Source organism: Amphibalanus amphitrite, unplaced genomic scaffold, assembly GCF_019059575.1.
Source record: "Amphibalanus amphitrite isolate SeventyFive unplaced genomic scaffold, NRLGWU_Aamphi_draft 000518F_arrow, whole genome shotgun sequence".
Taxonomy (NCBI): domain Eukaryota; kingdom Metazoa; phylum Arthropoda; class Thecostraca; order Balanomorpha; family Balanidae; genus Amphibalanus; species Amphibalanus amphitrite.
In genome coordinates this window covers 339,886-358,750 of record NW_024882012.1, presented here as the reverse complement: position 1 = coordinate 358,750, position 18,865 = coordinate 339,886, and the positions used below count along the sequence as shown (strand labels likewise).

The window sequence follows — 18,865 nt, the reverse complement described above, 5'->3', positions numbered from 1 at the left end:
TGAATGAATGCATGAATGAATTTCCTCCCTATCTTCTTCCCTCACTCAGTCATTCAATCACTCACTCACTCACTCACTAACTCCCTCACTCACTCACTTACTCACTCACTCACTCACTCACTCACTCACTCACTCACTCACTCACTCACTCACTCACTCACTCACTCTCACTCACTCACTCACTCACTCACTCACTCACTCACTCACTCAGTTCGTACAATCACATCTCTGATTCTTGCAAATAGCCTAGAAACCCGTTTCCTTCCCAGTTCTTACGTGAAATCGCATGCCTCCCCATCGAAACTACACGAGGTGATGAATTCCTCAGGTCGAACACCCGCCTCGAGAATCTCGTCTCGTGATGGGGTGAAAACGTCCGCTATCTCACTCCCGTCAACAGTTTTCATGGCTTGGAGCACGGTGGTGAAGTTTTCTAGGTCGGCTTGGTAGAACTCTGGAGATGAAATAAAAAAATACAGTAGGAATATCACTACAGAAAAGTGTGGGCAGACAATAGCGGTGAATATTTTCTTTGTTTGGTAGATGCGTCTCACTTTAAAATATTTTATCACTTTTAACTCCTAGATCTTCTCGGATATTATATCCTATTTCATTCTATTCATACGGTCTTCACATAAAAGTCAAGCCTACCTCCCGTCAAGCTCTCGTCACGCGTCAAACTCATGGGTAATTTCCGGATAGCCCACGATTGTCACCCGTCTAAGTAACGATCAATTCGTATTCTACATTCTTTGTATCCCAATAAAAGGACTTCGTCCTAAAATGTGGCTCCCCGTAGACGATAAAATAAATTAACTTATTTAAAACAAGCTAGACACGTCTAACTCACTCGTCTAGCTCCCTCGTCTAGCTCATTAGTCACTCGTCTAACTCACGCGCCTGTTCACTTTTTTAACTCACTCGTCTTACTCTCGTCTCAGCTCGTATACTCACGTTCCTGTAGATTATCCTCCAAATCAGTCTTGTACGACGGATCATAATCCCACTGACTGGTCCAGTTGTAGGAAGAAGCTGAAAATCGTGACGTCATTTGGTTAAAAGCACATCAACTCGTGAAGTGGATTTGTTAAAAATGGAGTTATTGGAGATGCATTGGGTGAAAGTGTTGACATGTGATGTCATCGTTTTAAGCATAGATAGTTTTAAAATAAGGTTTTTAGTTAGTGACTTTGCTTTAAAAATATCATGTTTATGTGTTAGTAACACATCAACTCGCTAACCCTATTAGTGGCAGGGGGTTGTTTTTATCCACCCCTCAGGTTTTTCGGGAATATCTCCGAAACCGCTGAAGCTACGATGCTGAAATTTTCTGACTTTTCCTAAAACTAAATTGGGCACATTCCCTGAAAATTTCAAGTTCATAACTTTACCAGGGGCGGCTCCAGAGCACTGGGAATTGGGGGGTCCTATTCGTGAAGCGAGTCATTTGGGCGAAGATCACGATGCTGCACCAGTTTTACGAACAGTGAATGAAAGGTATCATGTGATAACATATACAAAGTTATTGTGCATCCTCTTTTGACACGTTTTTTCTATAATAGGCGGATCCAGGCGTCCAAAAAGGGGGGTTATTTTTTACCTCCCAACATAGGTGCCCTGACACCGCTTATGCATGACTAATACAATTTTAGTCGTTCTCTCATAAGAAAATTGTAACATAACAAGACCATTGCCACCCTTTTTAGAAACAGTACCAACAAAAACCTTATTTACTATACTTTTTGTGTACCCCCAATCTCAATGATCTGTATCCGCCTATGATTTTTGAAAATGCAGATTTTTAGGATCCATGTGAATTCCTGGTTCATTCTCTATCGATCGGCAAAAGTTGCGTTAAGATTGGTTCAGAAACCTGGCCGTGATAAACAGTCTTAAATGTATCTGCAATTTGCCCGTTTTTACCCCCCTCTACCCCCTATTGACATTTTTTAATTTTATTTTTTTAGAAATGTAGATCTCGTTGAGCCAAATCGAATGCCGTTTGAATTTTGAAAATCGGCCGATTAGATCTCGAGATATCAAGGGGGGGGGTCGTAAACAGCCCCCCCCCTGCCACTAATATGGGGTAGCCAGGAGCCTGCCACTAATAGGGTTAAGTGCTTGCGATCGAGATATAGCAACTTGTGGCGTCAGCGTGTTAAAAACGCAGAGCCGGCATTTCATTGGGATAGAGAAATATAATATCGTAAAACGTAAATACTGGGAATTTTTTTCCAGACTTGACGTCACCAGGTAAATATTTCGGCAGTTAAGCGTGTTTTATGCTGTTTAAATTCATTAACGATAGCTGCTACTTCAAAATTGACTCAGATTACTAGAACGTAATTAACGCTTCTCTAAATTAAATCGGTGCACATTGTTATCTTACCTCTCTCATCGGCTGTGATGTCTTCCGTTGATGAAATGTCACTAATTACTGTTGTTTCAGTTGTTGGAATGTCACTTAGTGTTGTTGTTTCAGTTGTTGATATGTCATTAGTTGTTGTTGTTTTAGTTATTGACATGTCACTAACTAGTGTTGTCTCATTTGTTGGAATATCACTCAATCTTGATGTTTCAGTTGTTGGGATGTCACTAAATGTTATTGCTTCTGTTGTTGAGATGGCACTAAATGGAGTCTCGGTTGTTGGAATAAAATTTAATTTTGTTGTTTCAGCTGTTGACATGTCACTAAATGTTGTTCCTTCAGTTGTTGTAATGTCACTAAATGCTGTTGACATGTCACTAAATGTTGTTGTTTCAGCTGTTGGAATATTGTTAGCTTCTGTTGTTGTTTCAATTGTTGAGATGTCAATGAATGACGTTGTTTCAGTTGATGACACTTGATCACTAAACCCTGTTGCTTCAGCTGTTGGAATATCGCTGAATGTTGTATCAGTTGTTGGAACGTCACTGAAAGTTGTTGTTTCAGTTGTTGGAACGTCACTAAATGTTGTTGTTTCAGTTGTTGGAACGTCACTGTATGTTGTTGTTTCAGCTGTTAGAATGTCATCAAATGTTGTTGGCTCAGCTGTTAGGATGTCACTAAATGCTGTTGTTTCAGTTGTTGGACCGGCACTAAAGGTTGCTGTTTCAGAGGTTGGAGCATCACCGATTGTTGTTGTTTCAGTTGTTGGCATGTCACTGAATGTTGTTCTTTTAGCTGTTGGGATGTCACTAAAGGTTGTTGTTGCAGTTGTTGGAATATCACTAAATGTTGTTGGTTCAGCTGTTGGCACGTCACTGAATGCTGTTCCTTCAGCTGTTGGAACGTCACTGAATGTTGCGGTTTCATCTGTTCGGATGTCACTAAATGTTGTTGTTTCAGCCGTTGGAACATCACTGAATGTTAATGCTTCAGCTGATGGGATATCACTAAATGTTGTTGTTCCGGTTGTTGGCACGTCACTGAATGTTGTTGTTTGAGCTATTGGGATGTCACTAAATGTTGTTGTTTCAGTTGTTGGCACGTTACTGAATGTTATTGTTTGGACTGTTGGGATGTCACTTAATGTTGTGGTCTCAGTTGTTGGCACATCACTGAATGTTGCTGCTTCAGCTGATGGGATGTCACTAAATGTTGTTGTTCCGGTTGTTGGCACGTCACTGAATGTTGTTGTTTGAGCTATTGGGATGTCACTAAATGTTGTTGTTTCAGTTGTTGGCACGTTACTGAATGTTATTGTTTGGACTGTTGGGATGTCACTTAATGTTGTGGTCTCAGTTGTTGGCACATCACTGAATGCACTCAGGGATGTTGCTTCATCTGTTTGGATGTTACTAAATGTTGTTTCAACTGTTGTGATGTCGCTGCTGGCTGTCGACATAAATGTGCTACCTTCAGTAGTCAAGTTTTCCATTGTGCCCGCCATTGTGCTAGTGCCTGCTACGCCACCAGTGTCCACTGTGCTAAATGAGCGAGTTGTGTGAAGACTAACGGCTGTATCAGTGGTATCAGTGGTATAAAAAAGAACGGAGTCAGTAGTTGAGGCAGAATTGAAAATACCACCGTCAGTCGTTAGTTCGCTGTTTCTGCTGGTGTCAGTTGTAAAAATGTTTGAAGTAGTAGCGTCAGTCGTAAAAGAGTTCGATGCTGTGTCTTCAGTTGTAAATGAGTTTAATGTAGAAGTGCGAGTTGTAAATGAGTTTAAAGTTGTGGTTTCAGTTACATATGAGTTGAAAATGCTAGTATCAGCTGTATATGAGTTGGATGTTGTATCGTCAGTTGTAAAGGTCTTGGATGTAAATGCTTCTGTTGTCAAGCCATTGGATGTTGAAGTGTCGCTTGTAAATGTGTTGGAACTAGTAGGATCATTTGTAAGTGGCTTGTATGAAGTAATATAACTTGTATATGATGCAGATGGAGCTGTGTCACTTGTCCATCCATTGGAAATCCTATTGTCAGTTGTAAATGAGTTTTCTGCGGCAGCACCCGTTGTAAAACTACCGGCTGTAGTATCCTCAATCCCAGTAATGTAGCTAGTCTCCTCAGTCCCCAGCATAGTCCCAAATGACGTAGACGTAGCCTCACTTGTAGCGTTGTACTCCGGTGAAGAATAGGCCACGGTAGTGGTGTAAGCTGCTGTCGTAGTCGTAGTGGTCGTAGTAGTCGTAGTAGTCTGTGTAGTAGTTCTCGGCTGGGTTGTAGTAGCTTGGATTGTTGTGGCTTCCGTTGTCGTTTCGGTTGTTGTTGTGACGGTTGTTGGCTGTACAGTAGTTGTTTCAGTTGTCGTTTCGGTAGCCGCTTCGGTAGTCGTTATTGTTGTGCTTTGATCTGAAGAGAATGTTGTTCCTGATGCTGTTGTGACTTCTCCGCTACCTTCAACCCATCCGCTCACTCCATCTGTGCTTGCACTATAAGCATCTGTGGATCCACTGTAACCTTCCGTGGATCCACTGTAACCGTCCGTATATCCACTGCCTTCTGTGCTTCCACTGAAACCGTCACTGGTAGAACCGCTGCCGTCCGTACTGTACCACGACGTAGCATATCCACCGGTTGTGGTAGAACCGTCCATGGTAGAGTACGAGTCATACATATCCGAATAGAAACTGGTTTCGGTAGAAGCAGCGGTAGTGGTGAACCCGGTAGAGGCGGCAGTAGTGGTGGACTCGACCGCTCTTTTTCGACGGATGGAACTGAAAGGGTGTGTATGACGTCATACGCTGGTATTGTATGATGATGAAAAGACTGAAGTCGCATGTTAAAACCGATTGAAGCTGCAATGACGATTATATCCATAAAATACTATGTCAATAAGTTATGTCCAATGTTATAATTTCATGCTGCAAAGAAAAAATACAGCGTCATTGCGTAGTGTCAAAATAACGATGCAATGAATCATGAATTGATCATTAAAAACTTGAATGGCCTATGGGATCACGAGTACATTCATTGTGTCGATTGCTTACGTTTGCTGCGTCGTTGGAGCTTCAGCTGGAGCTGAAAGGGAAAATATTTCTGTGAGCGCAATTTATGCTTGTATAATAGGTACACCTTCACCATCATAATTTTACCAGCATAATACACCAGCAAAATTTACAGCAGCATGAGTACTTTCAAACTCAGCAGTTCTAGCTCAACATTTTGTCTCATTCTTTTAATCAGTCTGTACTAATGTAGGTACCACTTGATTCAATTTGATCTCTCCACCACACCGTTCTACCTCAGTCTTCTCTTTGAGCATTCTACCTCACCTTTCTACCTCTTCCCGTGACTCCTAAGTCCTACCTGAGTAGAAAAGCTCCATTTCTGCCGCTGATTTCCACCGTGTATTCATGAGCATTCCACCTCACCCTTCTACCTCCTCCAGTAGCACCTACCTGAGTAGAACGGCTCTACCTCTGCCACTGACCTCCACCGTGTGTTTATGAGCATTCTACCTCACCTTTCTACCTCTTCCGGCGGCGCATACCTGAGTAGAACGGCTCCATTTCTGCCGCTGACTTCCACCGTGTGTTCATGGCTCGACTTCTGACCAGCGGGTTCAGGCTGCAAATGGTCACAGCTGGAAAATGGACACGAGTCTGGTCCACCACCTGGCGGCGAAAAACGGAACTAATGTAAGTCGGGGCTGGTTGGGTTGGGTTGTTTGATTTTAACTGTAATGCATTTAAATAGCATTTCTAATTTCTAATTATAGGCACTTTATCTGACTGTATTGACTACTGCTCTTTGTATTACTGTATTGCATTGAAGTTATTCATGTGGTAAGATTTTTCCAGATAAAAAGTATTAAAAAAAAATATTCTAGACATTTTACAATGTTGCTTTCCGTGACATTTGGACACGGGTTTATGAAACCAAGAGAACATTAGGTATCCACTATCCATGTCGGTTGGTATGCTACGCTCCATTGCGTCTATTTATACCTACGCGACTGTTTGTACGTTGCAGCCCAGTTCCCTACCCTTAGTCACCATCGCAATTAATCTAGGCAATGACTAGTGCATTTTTCCTCTAACCGTTTATCCGAAGCTGTAACTTATCAACTCACCGATTAATCAACTCACATTTTACCAACTCACTCCAACTCACCTGAACACAAGCGCACTCACCAACTCACTCAGCAACTCGCTCACCAACTCACTCCATCAACTCACTCCACCAACTCATAACAAGTCTGTCACCAACTCACCATTTAACTCACCAACTCACCTCAACACAACTCACTCACCAGCTCACTCTACCAACACACTCCATCAACTCACTCACCAACTCACTTATCAACTCACTCCACCAACTCATAACAACTCAGTCACCATCTCACCAGTTCACTCCCCAACTCACCTCAACACTTGTGGCTTTCGGAAATGTGAGAAACGACAGCAGAGTTGTCGTGACTTGCCAAATGAGCAGTCCGAGAAATAACAGAGAAACCAGAGTCCAGACTACTTGTCGGACCTGCGAGAAAAAAAAAAAACATTGTAGCTATTAGCCGTTTTCTTGACAGGTTATCTGGCAAATGCACCAAACATGACAAATATGTTAAGTGTGCGTCAACTCTCAATCTTACCAGTTAGTACACAGAATCCATTGAGTATATCTTTATATCATGGATCTTGTTCAATATTTTAATCGAGGATCATGTTTGATGATTTGATAAATCAGGCAAATAAGCAACTAATGCAACCTTAGCTAAAAGACTGCAAAGAATCGAGCATGAATTCCTAATTTGACCAAACAGCACCAAATGTGAACCAAATGCTGGTCAAGTAACCGTCTTGAAATGAACTATTTTCTACCAAATAAGGATGGCGATGCCGATACATTTTGGTGTTTGGTATTTCAAAGATGTTTTGGCATTTTGTTATTCAATCCTCAATTTGCGGTGGTTGCTGGGGCATTCCACGATAGATCGTACCAGGCCCGTCACCCTCATCTCTCAGATTTGAATGAAAATTGGTACAAGGGGTAATCATAGGCTCCAAAAACACCTGCCAAAATACCAGACTTCTCAGACGAAAACTTTTTGAGATACATTGCATAATATTTTCTAAGCTTCAGATTGTAAAGGTGAGTTTTATGAGCTATAACTCAAAAATGAGCTAAGCAAGCAACAAACGGTAAACAGCTTTGAGCTAACAATGAATCAAAGATAAATACAGTAATTTTAAAATTGGAAAGAAAAGCTTAACATATTGAAAAAAGTCGTAGTATTTTTTTAAATTGTCTATAATGGCCCTTGGGACCAAAATTTTTGCCATTTTTATTTCTTCAAAATAAACCTCAGGTCCTTTAAAATCGACATGCAAAAAAATTAGAAAAGTGTTCTTTCTATAAGTTTCTCATTTAAATGTATACAAAATGGGTTTCCGGGGGGTCGGTACGACCCCACCTCGCCGTTTCGCCTCTAATGGAGCTAGAACCTTGCGGAAAAAACGAGCATGTGCGCCGTTACAAGATGCATCGAATGATACCACATTTTAAGGTCTCGGGTTTATTGGTGACCCCTGAGGTCATTTCAAGTGACCCAAAATTACGGGTCCGGCTTTTGATAGATAACTTCGCAACAAATGGTCGCAGAGCCGCGATTTTAGCATCTTTGTGTTTGTCTAGCTCCGGCGCGTCGAATGGTATACTGTTTGTTCTGGTGAAGTCAGTTTAAGTCGCTGACCGCGGGTAAGCACACTGCCGTGTATTTGGCTCCGCGCCCCGACCGGGCGGCCCAGCCGGCAGCCAGCCCCCGGGCATCACGTGACCGCCCCGAGTCCGCGGCAAAGCCAACCAGCGCGGCGCTGGACAAACAGCGCCGCTACAGAGATGGTTAACAGTCGGGTCAGGCCACGAAGCTGGGTGAATGAGATCATTTTGCACATCATTCGATTCGCGAGGTCTTTCCGATTCCATTGGTAGCCTTCCCGTCTCTCTAGCTCAATTTGATCGAGAGTTATTGACGAAAAACTCTTATGACCCTAGTGACGTACGAATGACGTCACGCAAGGTCAACAATGCAAAAGTGAGGCAAAAAAGACTTCAATTGAACTTTCAGTAACCAGTGATGTCACTAGGCAGCTTTACCACACCATTTGTAGGCTCTCTTCCGAAATCACAATTCGAGACCATTACGGTGACGCAAAATAAGTACATTTATAGAAAGAACACCTTCCTAATTTTTTGCATACTACTTAAAAATAATCCAACAATGTTTTGAAGTAAATAAAAATTCAAAAAAAATTTGGTCCCAAAGGCATAAAAATGCAAATGAAAGGAAACTCGAGGTGTTATATATAAAAAATAGTATATATTTCAAAATTTTAAAAATGCATATTATTCTTTGTTTCAATGCAAGTTCAATGCCGCATAGCATTTTGGCATTTGGATTATCCGTCTTAGAGGTACAGCCCGCCAAACTTGGGGCTGCAACGCAAGATCCAAAACATGTTATAGGTACACTATAACTCAAAAACCACTCATCTGATAAGCCTGAAATTGTTACAGGAGGATTCAGAGCCCCTGATTACCCCTTAGACCAATAACCGTTAAAATCCGAGAGATGAGGGTGTCAAATTGGAAAAAAGTGGTACGATCTATCGTGGAATGCCCCTGCTACCAACACTGCTTATTTTTGGGCTTTCGTCCGTCCTCGGTAATTTGATAAAACAAGTTGTTGCGCGCTGGCTGACGACTTTTTCCGTCATAAGAACGGACGCCAGAACAGGATTAACACAGGGAAGACATGTAACATGTTTAGGCTAGTGTGGAGCTAGCGACAATCTTTAATCCACAAATTATTATCGGCATGACACCAACCTAGAACGTCCACTCGTGTGACCGAATCGCGTGTATAATCGCGTGTATCGAAGCCACTCATACAAGGTGCCTTGGTCAACTTGTCACGCGGCACGACAGCGAACTTCTATGGAAACATATGGACAAGTAATTGACGTTAATTGTTGCAACGAATGGATAATAATTGTCGCATCTCTCCTTATTCTGTCGTGGCACCATGAAATTATCATTTGAAGTGTAATTACTGGTATTGCCATGTAATAAGCGAACATGCATACACATGATGTTATATGCCACGCTGGCAGTAATTTCTTATAAGAAAGGCGTGTAACTATTTCGTGAACGGTGTTTCGGGAATGTGTTCTAGGTTAATAAATGATGAGTATTGTTATGGTGTTTTAGGAAGTTCCTATGCTGGTACTTGCATGCAAGTTTATGGTTGATTACGTACAACACGGCCTGCGTTTCTGGTAACTAAATCCCTCTGACTATATATAATACTTATGAAATGTTTCAGAAGTTACAATGTGTAGTTCCAGTGAGGAAATGTCCTCGTGAGTATAGCTTACGGCATGCGGCTAACAAAATGAAGTTACTTATGGTTTCCTTACTGATGAATTGCACTAGCATATTACAGATAAAGATGCAAAGGCACGGGAGAGGACAGTCGATTGCCAACAGCTTTTACAGATGATTATATCCATTTATGTGTACAATAAACGCATGCTGGTCTTCATTCGCAAGTTTTGTGGAACAACTTTTCACAGCACGCACAGATTTTGAGGAAACTGGCAACACGTCCAACACATGCTATAGCCTATAACAATGATTTTTGCATCGGAAACAATACTCTCGAACTTATTAAAATGAAACCCTGCTCTGAATAAACACACACTGTCAAACCAAAGTGTCTCACTGTTTTCTACTCATACTGCATGCGATTACTGGCTTGATATTCCTCCCCACTGCAAATGTGACATTTGCATACGCCTTACATATTATGTGCTTGTACCAAAAACGGCCCCTATGTTATGTTGTCTTCACACTTCAGTAGGAACGAAGAACGGTCACGCACATGTTATTGATCATCAGTTGGGCCTCGGGGGGGGGGCACCTGTTTATGGCCTAGTGCTGAGGCTAATACAACTACTAGTTGACTCGTTAACACGAAGTAAGCTCGGTGTAAAACGCCTATCGAAAAGCAAAGATAGCAAGGTTAGTAAGCTCGTATTTATACTAAGAACTATGTTAGTAAGGTAAATAAGCTCGGTGGAATCGGTGCGCAAAGCTTGGTCAAACAAAGAACGAAGGTCTTTCACCAGCTACATTGGTGCATCAGGATCACCAGTCAGGGAGCGCTAGATAACCTCCACACATTATGAAACTGCAGATAAAAGATCCCATAAAACATACATGATTCTTGAAGCACTTGGACCGGCCTATGCGTCATCCCATGATATATCAACCTGGTGGACCAGCCTTTCAAATCAATTAAGCCATATACCAATCCAGGCATAGAAGCGGTTTTTTAAATCAGAACTATTCATGTTTGATTAGAGCTTTCATCTACTGCAGCATAATTTAACAGGAGATACTTAGAGCGTTCTGGTCAATTTAGATGTCGATTACACATTACACTGAGAGAAAAAGTCACTAGGGGTTTACCAGCCTCCCCTAGTAAATGCATGTGACTAGCCTATTTACCAGCCTTTGGGGCTGGTTTTTGGGGTAGTTATCACCACTTCGTCCGTGTCGTAGTTTCCCCCCTAGTTTTCGACGTAGTAAGGGTAGGTAGTAATGGTTACCAGACTGGCCACCAGGGGTGACCATGGGGCTCGCATTTTTACCAAGCCTTGAACTAGTATCCGAATCTGACGCAGAAGTTCATGCCGCAGCCATTTTGTTTTGCTTGACAACCGCCATTAGCGCTTTCGCCGTCGGCCGGAGAGTCTCTGCGCAGGTCCTGGATAGAATAAGGCTGTAGTGGCAAAGTTTTGCGTTCAGGCGGTGTGAGATGGTAACGTTTTGATTAAATTCTGTGAATTATTGTGCAAGAGGAGGGCAGCACCACGGTGCCGGCGATTCTCGAGGGCGAGGATGGGTACGCCGTTACCACCGACGGTGTAACGGTAGTGACGGTGCGCAGCCTTCGCGAGGCCCTAGTAGAGTTTGCGCTTGCTCAATATGTGTGTAACATGAAGGTTCGCGCGGTGACGACAACGCTAATGTGGTTGACCAAGATCATGTCACTTCCTCAAGAGGGAGCCGCACCGGCGGACGTCGTCGCTGCCGTGCAGCAGTTGGATTAGAAACGTGCACAGTGGACATTGCCTTGGCGGTCACCAGCACTATCTGTAGCGGCGGAGTCTACTGCTATCGTTTCAAATAAATGGTTCGCCACCAGCGATATTGCGTGTGATCAGTACTATGGCTAGTAAAAGGCGTGGTACTGGGGGTAGTTAAAATACGTAGCACTCTGGTACAAGGGCTGGTAAGAAGGAGAACCCCTTCGTTAAAAGGGTGATACTGGCTACTAACCCCTAGATATTGGTTTGGTAACCGCCGATGGGCCGTGGTAGTTGGGTTAGTAAATGTGACTACCCCCTTGTAAGAAGGCTGGTTATGGGTCTGGTAATTGTAACTAGGCCTCTAGTAAAACCACTGGTACGACACCTAGTAAATTTAACGAGGGGTGGTTAGTTTTGGCCTAGTAATTTTTGACACTAGGGTAAAACTAGCCACCCCTGGTAACTTTTTCTCTCAGTGTAAATTGCCGTGACGCACTTAAAAGGCAATGCTTAGCAGATAAAACGTAAGGAAAAGTAACGGCTGACCATCGCATTTCAACCATCAACGCCCAAGAGTTCTAATAACTTCGGGGAAATTTAGCACTGACCATTTGTAGCGACAATTGCGAGGCAGGTTAGTTCCAGTGGGTTCTGAACGACCACTACGCAATGCTACGGTAAGGTTTGGTGGGTCGTTACCCAGTGATTGGGTCGGTGAGTTATCGACTATGAGTTATGGGTACGGCCAAGGCCCGTTACGACCATTGGTCATGCCAGACCAACCAGTGTTGGTTGGTTAACTGTCTGGTGTAAGGGCCGACGACAAACTGCAGGTTACCTATATTACGAGGGGCGTTCAAAAAGTTCCCGGCCCAACCATGAAGGAGTTGGAATTTGGGCTTGCAACGCGGTGTGTTCAATGATGTGTTATTGGGATGTTCACTTACGTAGCCATTAACCAATCTGCCCTGTGATTGGTTCAGGCTGCTAATTAATCGTAACATAGTTTGCCATTCCCGGTCAGAATGGGCGACTTCCAGAGGAGAACAGTGATTTGGTTCATGTATTGCAGAAAAATGCACCAAACGTTATTCACGAAAAGCTAGTGCCAACACATGTTGAGGTTTGTCTTTCTTACAGTAGCGTCAAAAAGTGGGCATCTCTGTTCAATTTTGGTCAACAGATCATTAATGGTCACCCCCGCACTAACCAGCCATCAACAGCATTGACTCAAGAAAATGTGAAAAATAAGCACTTCTTTATGAAAAATGGCAAATGTTCTGGTCTGGAACAACGCAGCAGAAGCGGAGGTGTCTATCAGGTCCCTCAAAGCCATTCTTCGACAGCGTACTAATATGTTTAAGATCTCTGCAAGATGCATCCCCCGTTTGCTGATTCCAGAGGAAAGGCAAACTCGAAAGGAGGCGTAACGCGAAAATTTTGGCCCCTATATCGAAGATCCAAAAGAGTTCATTGAACTACTTGTTACCGTGGAGGGATTGTGGGTGTCACACGTTGACCCTAAGGGCGTGACGGAGTTGCACAAGTGGAAGCACACTGAGTAAAGGCCACCAAATGTGTGTGACATGTTTAAGTCATACGGCAAGGTGACAGTGGTTGCATTTCGGGATGCTGGCGGGGCCCTGCTCGTCAACTTTCTAAAACAAGGGCGCACAATTAATGATGAATACTACACCTCCCTTCGATAACAGTAGCGAGCAGCAGATATCAAGGAGAGACTAGGGAAGCTGACTAAAAATGTGCACCTGATCCAGGACCACGCACCAGCACACATGAGCAGGGTGAAGATCAGCGAAGCAGTGAGCTGTGGCTTCGAGTTGTTGTCACAGCCACTTTTTTCTCCGTACCTTGCACCCTCAGGCTGCCACCTCTTCCCCAACATAAGGAAATTGCTTAGCAGTGGCAACTTCGCTGACAGCAAGGAGACAAAAGCAGCCGTCTTGGACGTGCAAGATGCGTCCAAAACCCACTTGGCTATGGAGAACCAGGGGCCTCTCGCGAAGCGCTGCGCGAAATATTTTTGTCTTTACGCTGGTTATTTGACTAAATGAACATTTTTGGTCTAATAAGTCGACGTCGTATCTCTGCTCCTTCATGGTCGGGCCGAGAACTTTTTGAACGCCCCTCGTATGTATTTTCTGATGATGTCCCGCACTGAGAGAAAAAGTTACCAGGGGTGGCTAGTTTTACCCTAGTGTCAAAAATTACTAGGCCAAAACTAACCATCCCTCGTTAAATTTACTAGGTGTCCTACCAGTGGTTTTACTAGAGGCCTAGTTACAATTACCAGACCCATAACCAGCCTTCTTACAAGGGAGTAGTCACATTTACTAACCCAACTACCACGGCCCATCGGCGGTTACCAAACCAATAACTAGGGGTTAGTAGCCAGTATCACCCTTTTAACGAAGGGGTTCTCCTTCTTACCAGCCCTTGTACCAGAGTGCTACGTATTTTAACTACCCCCAGTACCACGCCTTTTACTAGCCATAGTACTGATCACACGCAATATCGCTGGTGGCGAACCATTTATTTGAAACGATAGCAGTAGGCTCCGCCGCTACAGAGTAGTGCTGGTGACCGCCAAGGCAATGTCCACTGTGCACGTTTCTAATCCAACTGCTGCACGGCAGCGACGACGTCCGCCGGTGCGGCTCCCTCTTGAGGAAGTGACATGATCTTGGTCGACATAAACCACATTAGCGTTGTCGTCACCGCGCGAACCTTCATGTTACACACATATTGAGCGAGCGCAAACTCTACTAGGGCCTCGCGAAGGCTGCGCACCGTCACTACCGTTACACCGTCGGTGGTAACGGCGTACCCATCCTCGCCCTCGAGAATCGCCGGCACCGTGGTGCTGCCCTCCTCTTGCACAATAATTCACAGAATTTAATCAAAACGTTACCATCTCACACCGCCTGAACGCAAAACTTTGCCACTACAGCCTTATTCTATCCAGGACCTGCGCAGAGACTCTCCGGCCGACGGCGAAAGCGCTAATGGCGGTTGTCAAGCAAAACAAAATGGCTGCGGCATGAACTTCTGCGTCAGATTCGGATACTAGTTCAAGGCTTGGTAAAAATGCGAGCCCCATGGTCACCCCTGGTGGCCAGTCTGGTAACCATTACTACCTACCCTTACTACGTCGAAAACTAGGGGGGAAACTACGACACGGACGAAGTGGTGATAACTACCCCAAAAACCAGCCCCAAAGGCTGGTAAATAGGCTAGTCACATGCATTTACTAGGGGAGGCTGGTAAACCCCTAGTGACTTTTTCTCTCAGTGCGTACGCGGAACGAGCAATAGGTGCTGTTGTGGCTGAGCTTCGTGTGGCAAACTGGTGTTTAGCGTGTGTGTGTGGGAATTCTTGATAGTTGAGCAATAGTTACGAATATACGGCATAACTATTAAGCAATGCGCTGTATGTTCGGTACAAATAGCGCCCTGTTGATGTCACTGTGTTTACGCCTAAAATGTTAGGAAGGTCAGTACAGTGTAGCTTGCTTATATTTTTAAACTTTTATTCATTTTGTATTTCTATTTATTTCATTTTTATTCATTTCGTAGTTGGTATAGCGTCAATATCTGCCTCGTGCCGTTGAGGTTTAGGACTTAACTGTTGACTTTTTTACATGTATGCTTACAAGTCAACTGTTCCGTTATTGAACTCCAATCGTTCGCAGCTGTCTTACCGTTACGTCATTTATGACTGCCCTCTTACCATGGACGGACTTTTGAAGATTCTCGGTATCGCGTGAGCAGACAGCCTCTCGGAGAGGAACGTCTTCACCACTTGTCCGGCGGCAGGTCCTTCTCCCTCCTCTCCAGCCGGGCTAGCCCAGGGCTCCATATTGGGGCCCATTTTATTCTGGTAGTCGGTGTCCATGTAGTGTACTTTGCTGGGAGCACGGTAGCGGAATGGAGGCGGTGTATCCACTGACATCTGGCGGAGGAAATATAGTCTGGTAAGTGTTAGAATGGATTTGAACTGCAACAGTTGCTTAATGGCTTATCGTAAGGCTACCAATTACTTTGGCCAATTGTCGGATACCAAACCATGTTTACCAACTAATTGGTAGGATTTCGACTCTACCATGTCTTCATAAAACGATACACAAGATGGATAGTACACAATGCAAAACTACTCAACAAATATCAACGTTCATTGACAAAGAAACTCACACTTTTCTGGTACCACCAAAAGGTGAATCCCAGGCGTCTTGATCAAGTATGCATTTCTGTAAAGAACCGATGGGAAAGATAAATTAAAAAACTGGGGTGCAGTCAAGTGAGTTGATAAGGTTCTCAATCGTCATAAGTGAATGGCTTCCAGAAGATATTTGCAAAAGCATCGCATCAGTGTGGCAATTATCAATATGTAGCGTGAATTTCTGTTCTAAGTATTTTTGCCTCATGAATTTGGCTCTAGGAGCAACTTTTGAAATCCTGCATCGATTTTGTCATGATAACATGACACATATTTCAGCAACTGGAATGCCATTTCATTTCTGCAATATGCTTCTTAAAGGAAATAGTTCACTTTCACGAAATTATTTTTTTTTTGCAATGGATTTATGATTTTTTATGTTCAAAATGATCAGCAAAGAAAATAAAACCTATTTAAAACAAAAGATTATTTTCTATATTTTGATATAGGAAGGACTTTTCAGTTTCTGTAAGGCACAGGCGATCCAGTATGAAAAGAGCATGGGTCCCGAAAATTTTTCAGAAACTAGAGAAATTATCGCGGCCACCGGCATTTGGGTGATCTGCTGCTGCTGAATGTCCTTATTGATCAGTACGAGAATTTCTCTAGAGTTCTCGTAGATAATTTCTCTAGTTTCTGAAGAATTTTCGGTACCCATGCTCTTTTCATACTGGATGCGAATATATGCAAGGCACACATCCTCAACGCAAGACACCTTTTTCGGGACGAGAAATAGAATATCTTTGCCTAGGGTGATCGTTGGGCTGTAAAAGCTCCTGATTTATGCTCGTCTCAGCCCAGGCTACGGAACTGCTATTCCAGTTCAAAACCCATGTTAAAAAGTGAACTATTTCCTTTAATAATTTGCAGCGATAAAATCAAGATTATAAGCCATGGATCAGCACGGCCGCAATGAAACCTCAGCCGTTTCAATTATTATTGCGCAGTAAAACCTCTGCAAAATCATTATCGCTTTACGCCTTATCGCACAGGGTATTCTAAAACGGTACTGAAGCAATACGATCCAACCATTCTACAAATTAAATTCACCTCACAAACACTGATAACAAAACGTCAGTTCACATTACCACAAACGCACGCGACAGGCAAAGCTTTACGGCTGCAACGTACCGCTTTGAGCATTGGAGTGTCGGATGTCTGAACTGGTAGACTAGCCCGCAGTACAGCGAAGTACTGCGGTACAGTCTACCTATGCAGACTTGCTGCTCAGCGTAACGCACTGTAGCGGACGAACGGAACGGACAGACAGACGGACGGACAGACGGACAGACGGACAGACGGACGGACGGACGGACGGACAGACGGACAGACGGACGGACGGACGGACAAACGGACAGACGGACACTAGATAGACGGACAGACCGACAGACGGACAGACCGACAGACGGACAGACGGGCAGACGGACAGACGGACAGACGGACAGACGGACAGATGGACGGACGGACGGGCGGATAGACGGACAGACGGACGGACGGACAGAGGGACGGACGGACGGACAGACGGACAGGCAGACAGACAGACAGACAGACAGACAGACAGACAGACAGACAGACAGACAGACAGACGGACAGACAAACAGACAGACAGACAGACAGACAGACAGACAGACAGACAGACAGACAGACGGGCAGACAGACAGACGGACAGACAGACAGACAGACAGACAGACAGACAGACAGACAGACAGACAGACAGACAGACAGACAGACAGACAGACAGACAGACAGACAGACAGATGAACGGGCGAATGAGCGGACGGAAAGGCGAATGGTCGTTTCTGTAGAAGCTTAATTTGCCGAAATCAAGACAACACCCTGTGACAACAGCATCAAACATTTAAGCACTTATGACAGATGCATAGAATTTAGGCGCATAATTGTAGATGCGTGTGTACTTCTAGGTAATGTAATCACGAGATGTTTTGATGGATAAAATGCAGGCGTGTGGATCCTACCGTTTCACTTTTGCATGGGCGTCGCCACCACTACGGACACTACGGACAGTGTCCGTACAAGTTTTGGAAGGCCCGAAAACTTGTACGGAATGTCCGTACAAGTTTCGTCGACCGCAAAAATGCAGTCTTCGCACCAGGCCCATGTCACTCCACTTTTGATGACATCATAAGGGGGCCTCAGGACAATAATGGCGCGGTGCGCCACAATCGCTTCAAAGCTACTTACCAACAGCTGCCATTTTTGAAAAATATTATTTTGAAATAAAGTTACAGGTAATAAAAATATTGTAATAAAGTTGTTGATTAAATCGATACCATATCTAAAAACTTACTGAAAAATGATTTATTAGTAGTAAAAATATAAGCTCGATGCGTTTTTACGTTGCTTTCCTGCAACTGCGGAGGATTTTTAAATCGTCTATATCTTCAAAACCGGCCATTTCTTAGCATATTGCTGCTCTTTTTATCGCTAGAAAATTAGTTGAACTTTGCAATGACATCAACGGTTGAGCGATATGTGTAGAGTGTCCCCAACAATCTTCAAATAAAGTTAGTCATTTTTACGTTGTAAAGGAATGGAGCACCCCTTGCGAGCATCAGGGGTGACGTCACTCAGGATCTGTCTCTGATTGGTCGGCGGGGGAGTGACTGTACCTTCTATAGATGGCCTTGGTCCGCACATGTTTGAAGCAGGTTAAAGCTTATCAGACCCCCTATTTGTGGTTAAAGTTACGATCCAAGGCCACCCCAAAGTCAATGTCAGGCAAGAGTAGGTATAGGTATAGGGTGTGACGAAATTATTCGGACATCTTTTTTATTAGAACTCAGCCCGGCCGCGAACGCTAGTGGTTAGGAGAGTTGTCAAGATAGCGACAAGGAAACGACAACAATCAATCTGCAGATTGACTTGTATTCTTAGCAAGGCAGATAATAAGAAGGCCCACATCATGGCCCACCACTATCCACCCCTTAACTTGGTTCTTCTGCCCATCAAACTGAAAAAGACAGCGCAATGGACGGGAAAATAGCTAGTGCACCACCTTTGGCCTCACACCAAGACACATCCACTGCACTGGTCGAAGGAAGACATGAGCGTTTGGTGGAGTGGGCAGCTATTCGCGCTGTATTGTCCTTTG

At 43.9% G+C, this 18,865-nt stretch overlaps 1 protein-coding gene across 1 annotated transcript; it reads right to left on the bottom strand.

Moving 5' to 3' along the window:
- Positions 1-272: 272 nt before the first annotated feature.
- On the bottom strand, positions 273-15,489 carry LOC122393140 (mucin-22-like). The gene is made up of 6 exons (XM_043388815.1): positions 15,268-15,489; positions 5,916-6,039; positions 5,413-5,443; positions 4,532-5,139; positions 955-1,032; positions 273-454 (listed from the first exon to the last, which is right to left on the bottom strand). The coding sequence occupies exons 1-6, from the start codon at positions 15,487-15,489 to the stop codon at positions 273-275; spliced, it is 1,245 nt and encodes a 414-aa protein (XP_043244750.1).
- Between the last annotated feature and the right edge of the window lie 3,376 nt (positions 15,490-18,865).

Excerpts from the sequence above, each read along its gene's own strand:
- LOC122393140 (XM_043388815.1), bottom strand. The coding sequence starts at position 15,489 with ATGTCAGTGGATACACCGCCTCCATTCCGCTACCGTGCTCCCAGCAAA. Across the intron at positions 1,033-4,531 it reads ACCGGAGTACAACGCTACAA|CTTCTTCCTACAACTGGACC; the intron begins GTGAGGCTACGT and ends CACGATTTTCAG. Across the intron at positions 455-954 it reads GGAGGATAATCTACAGGAAC|AGTTCTACCAAGCCGACCTA; the intron begins GTGAGTATACGA and ends TTTCATCTCCAG.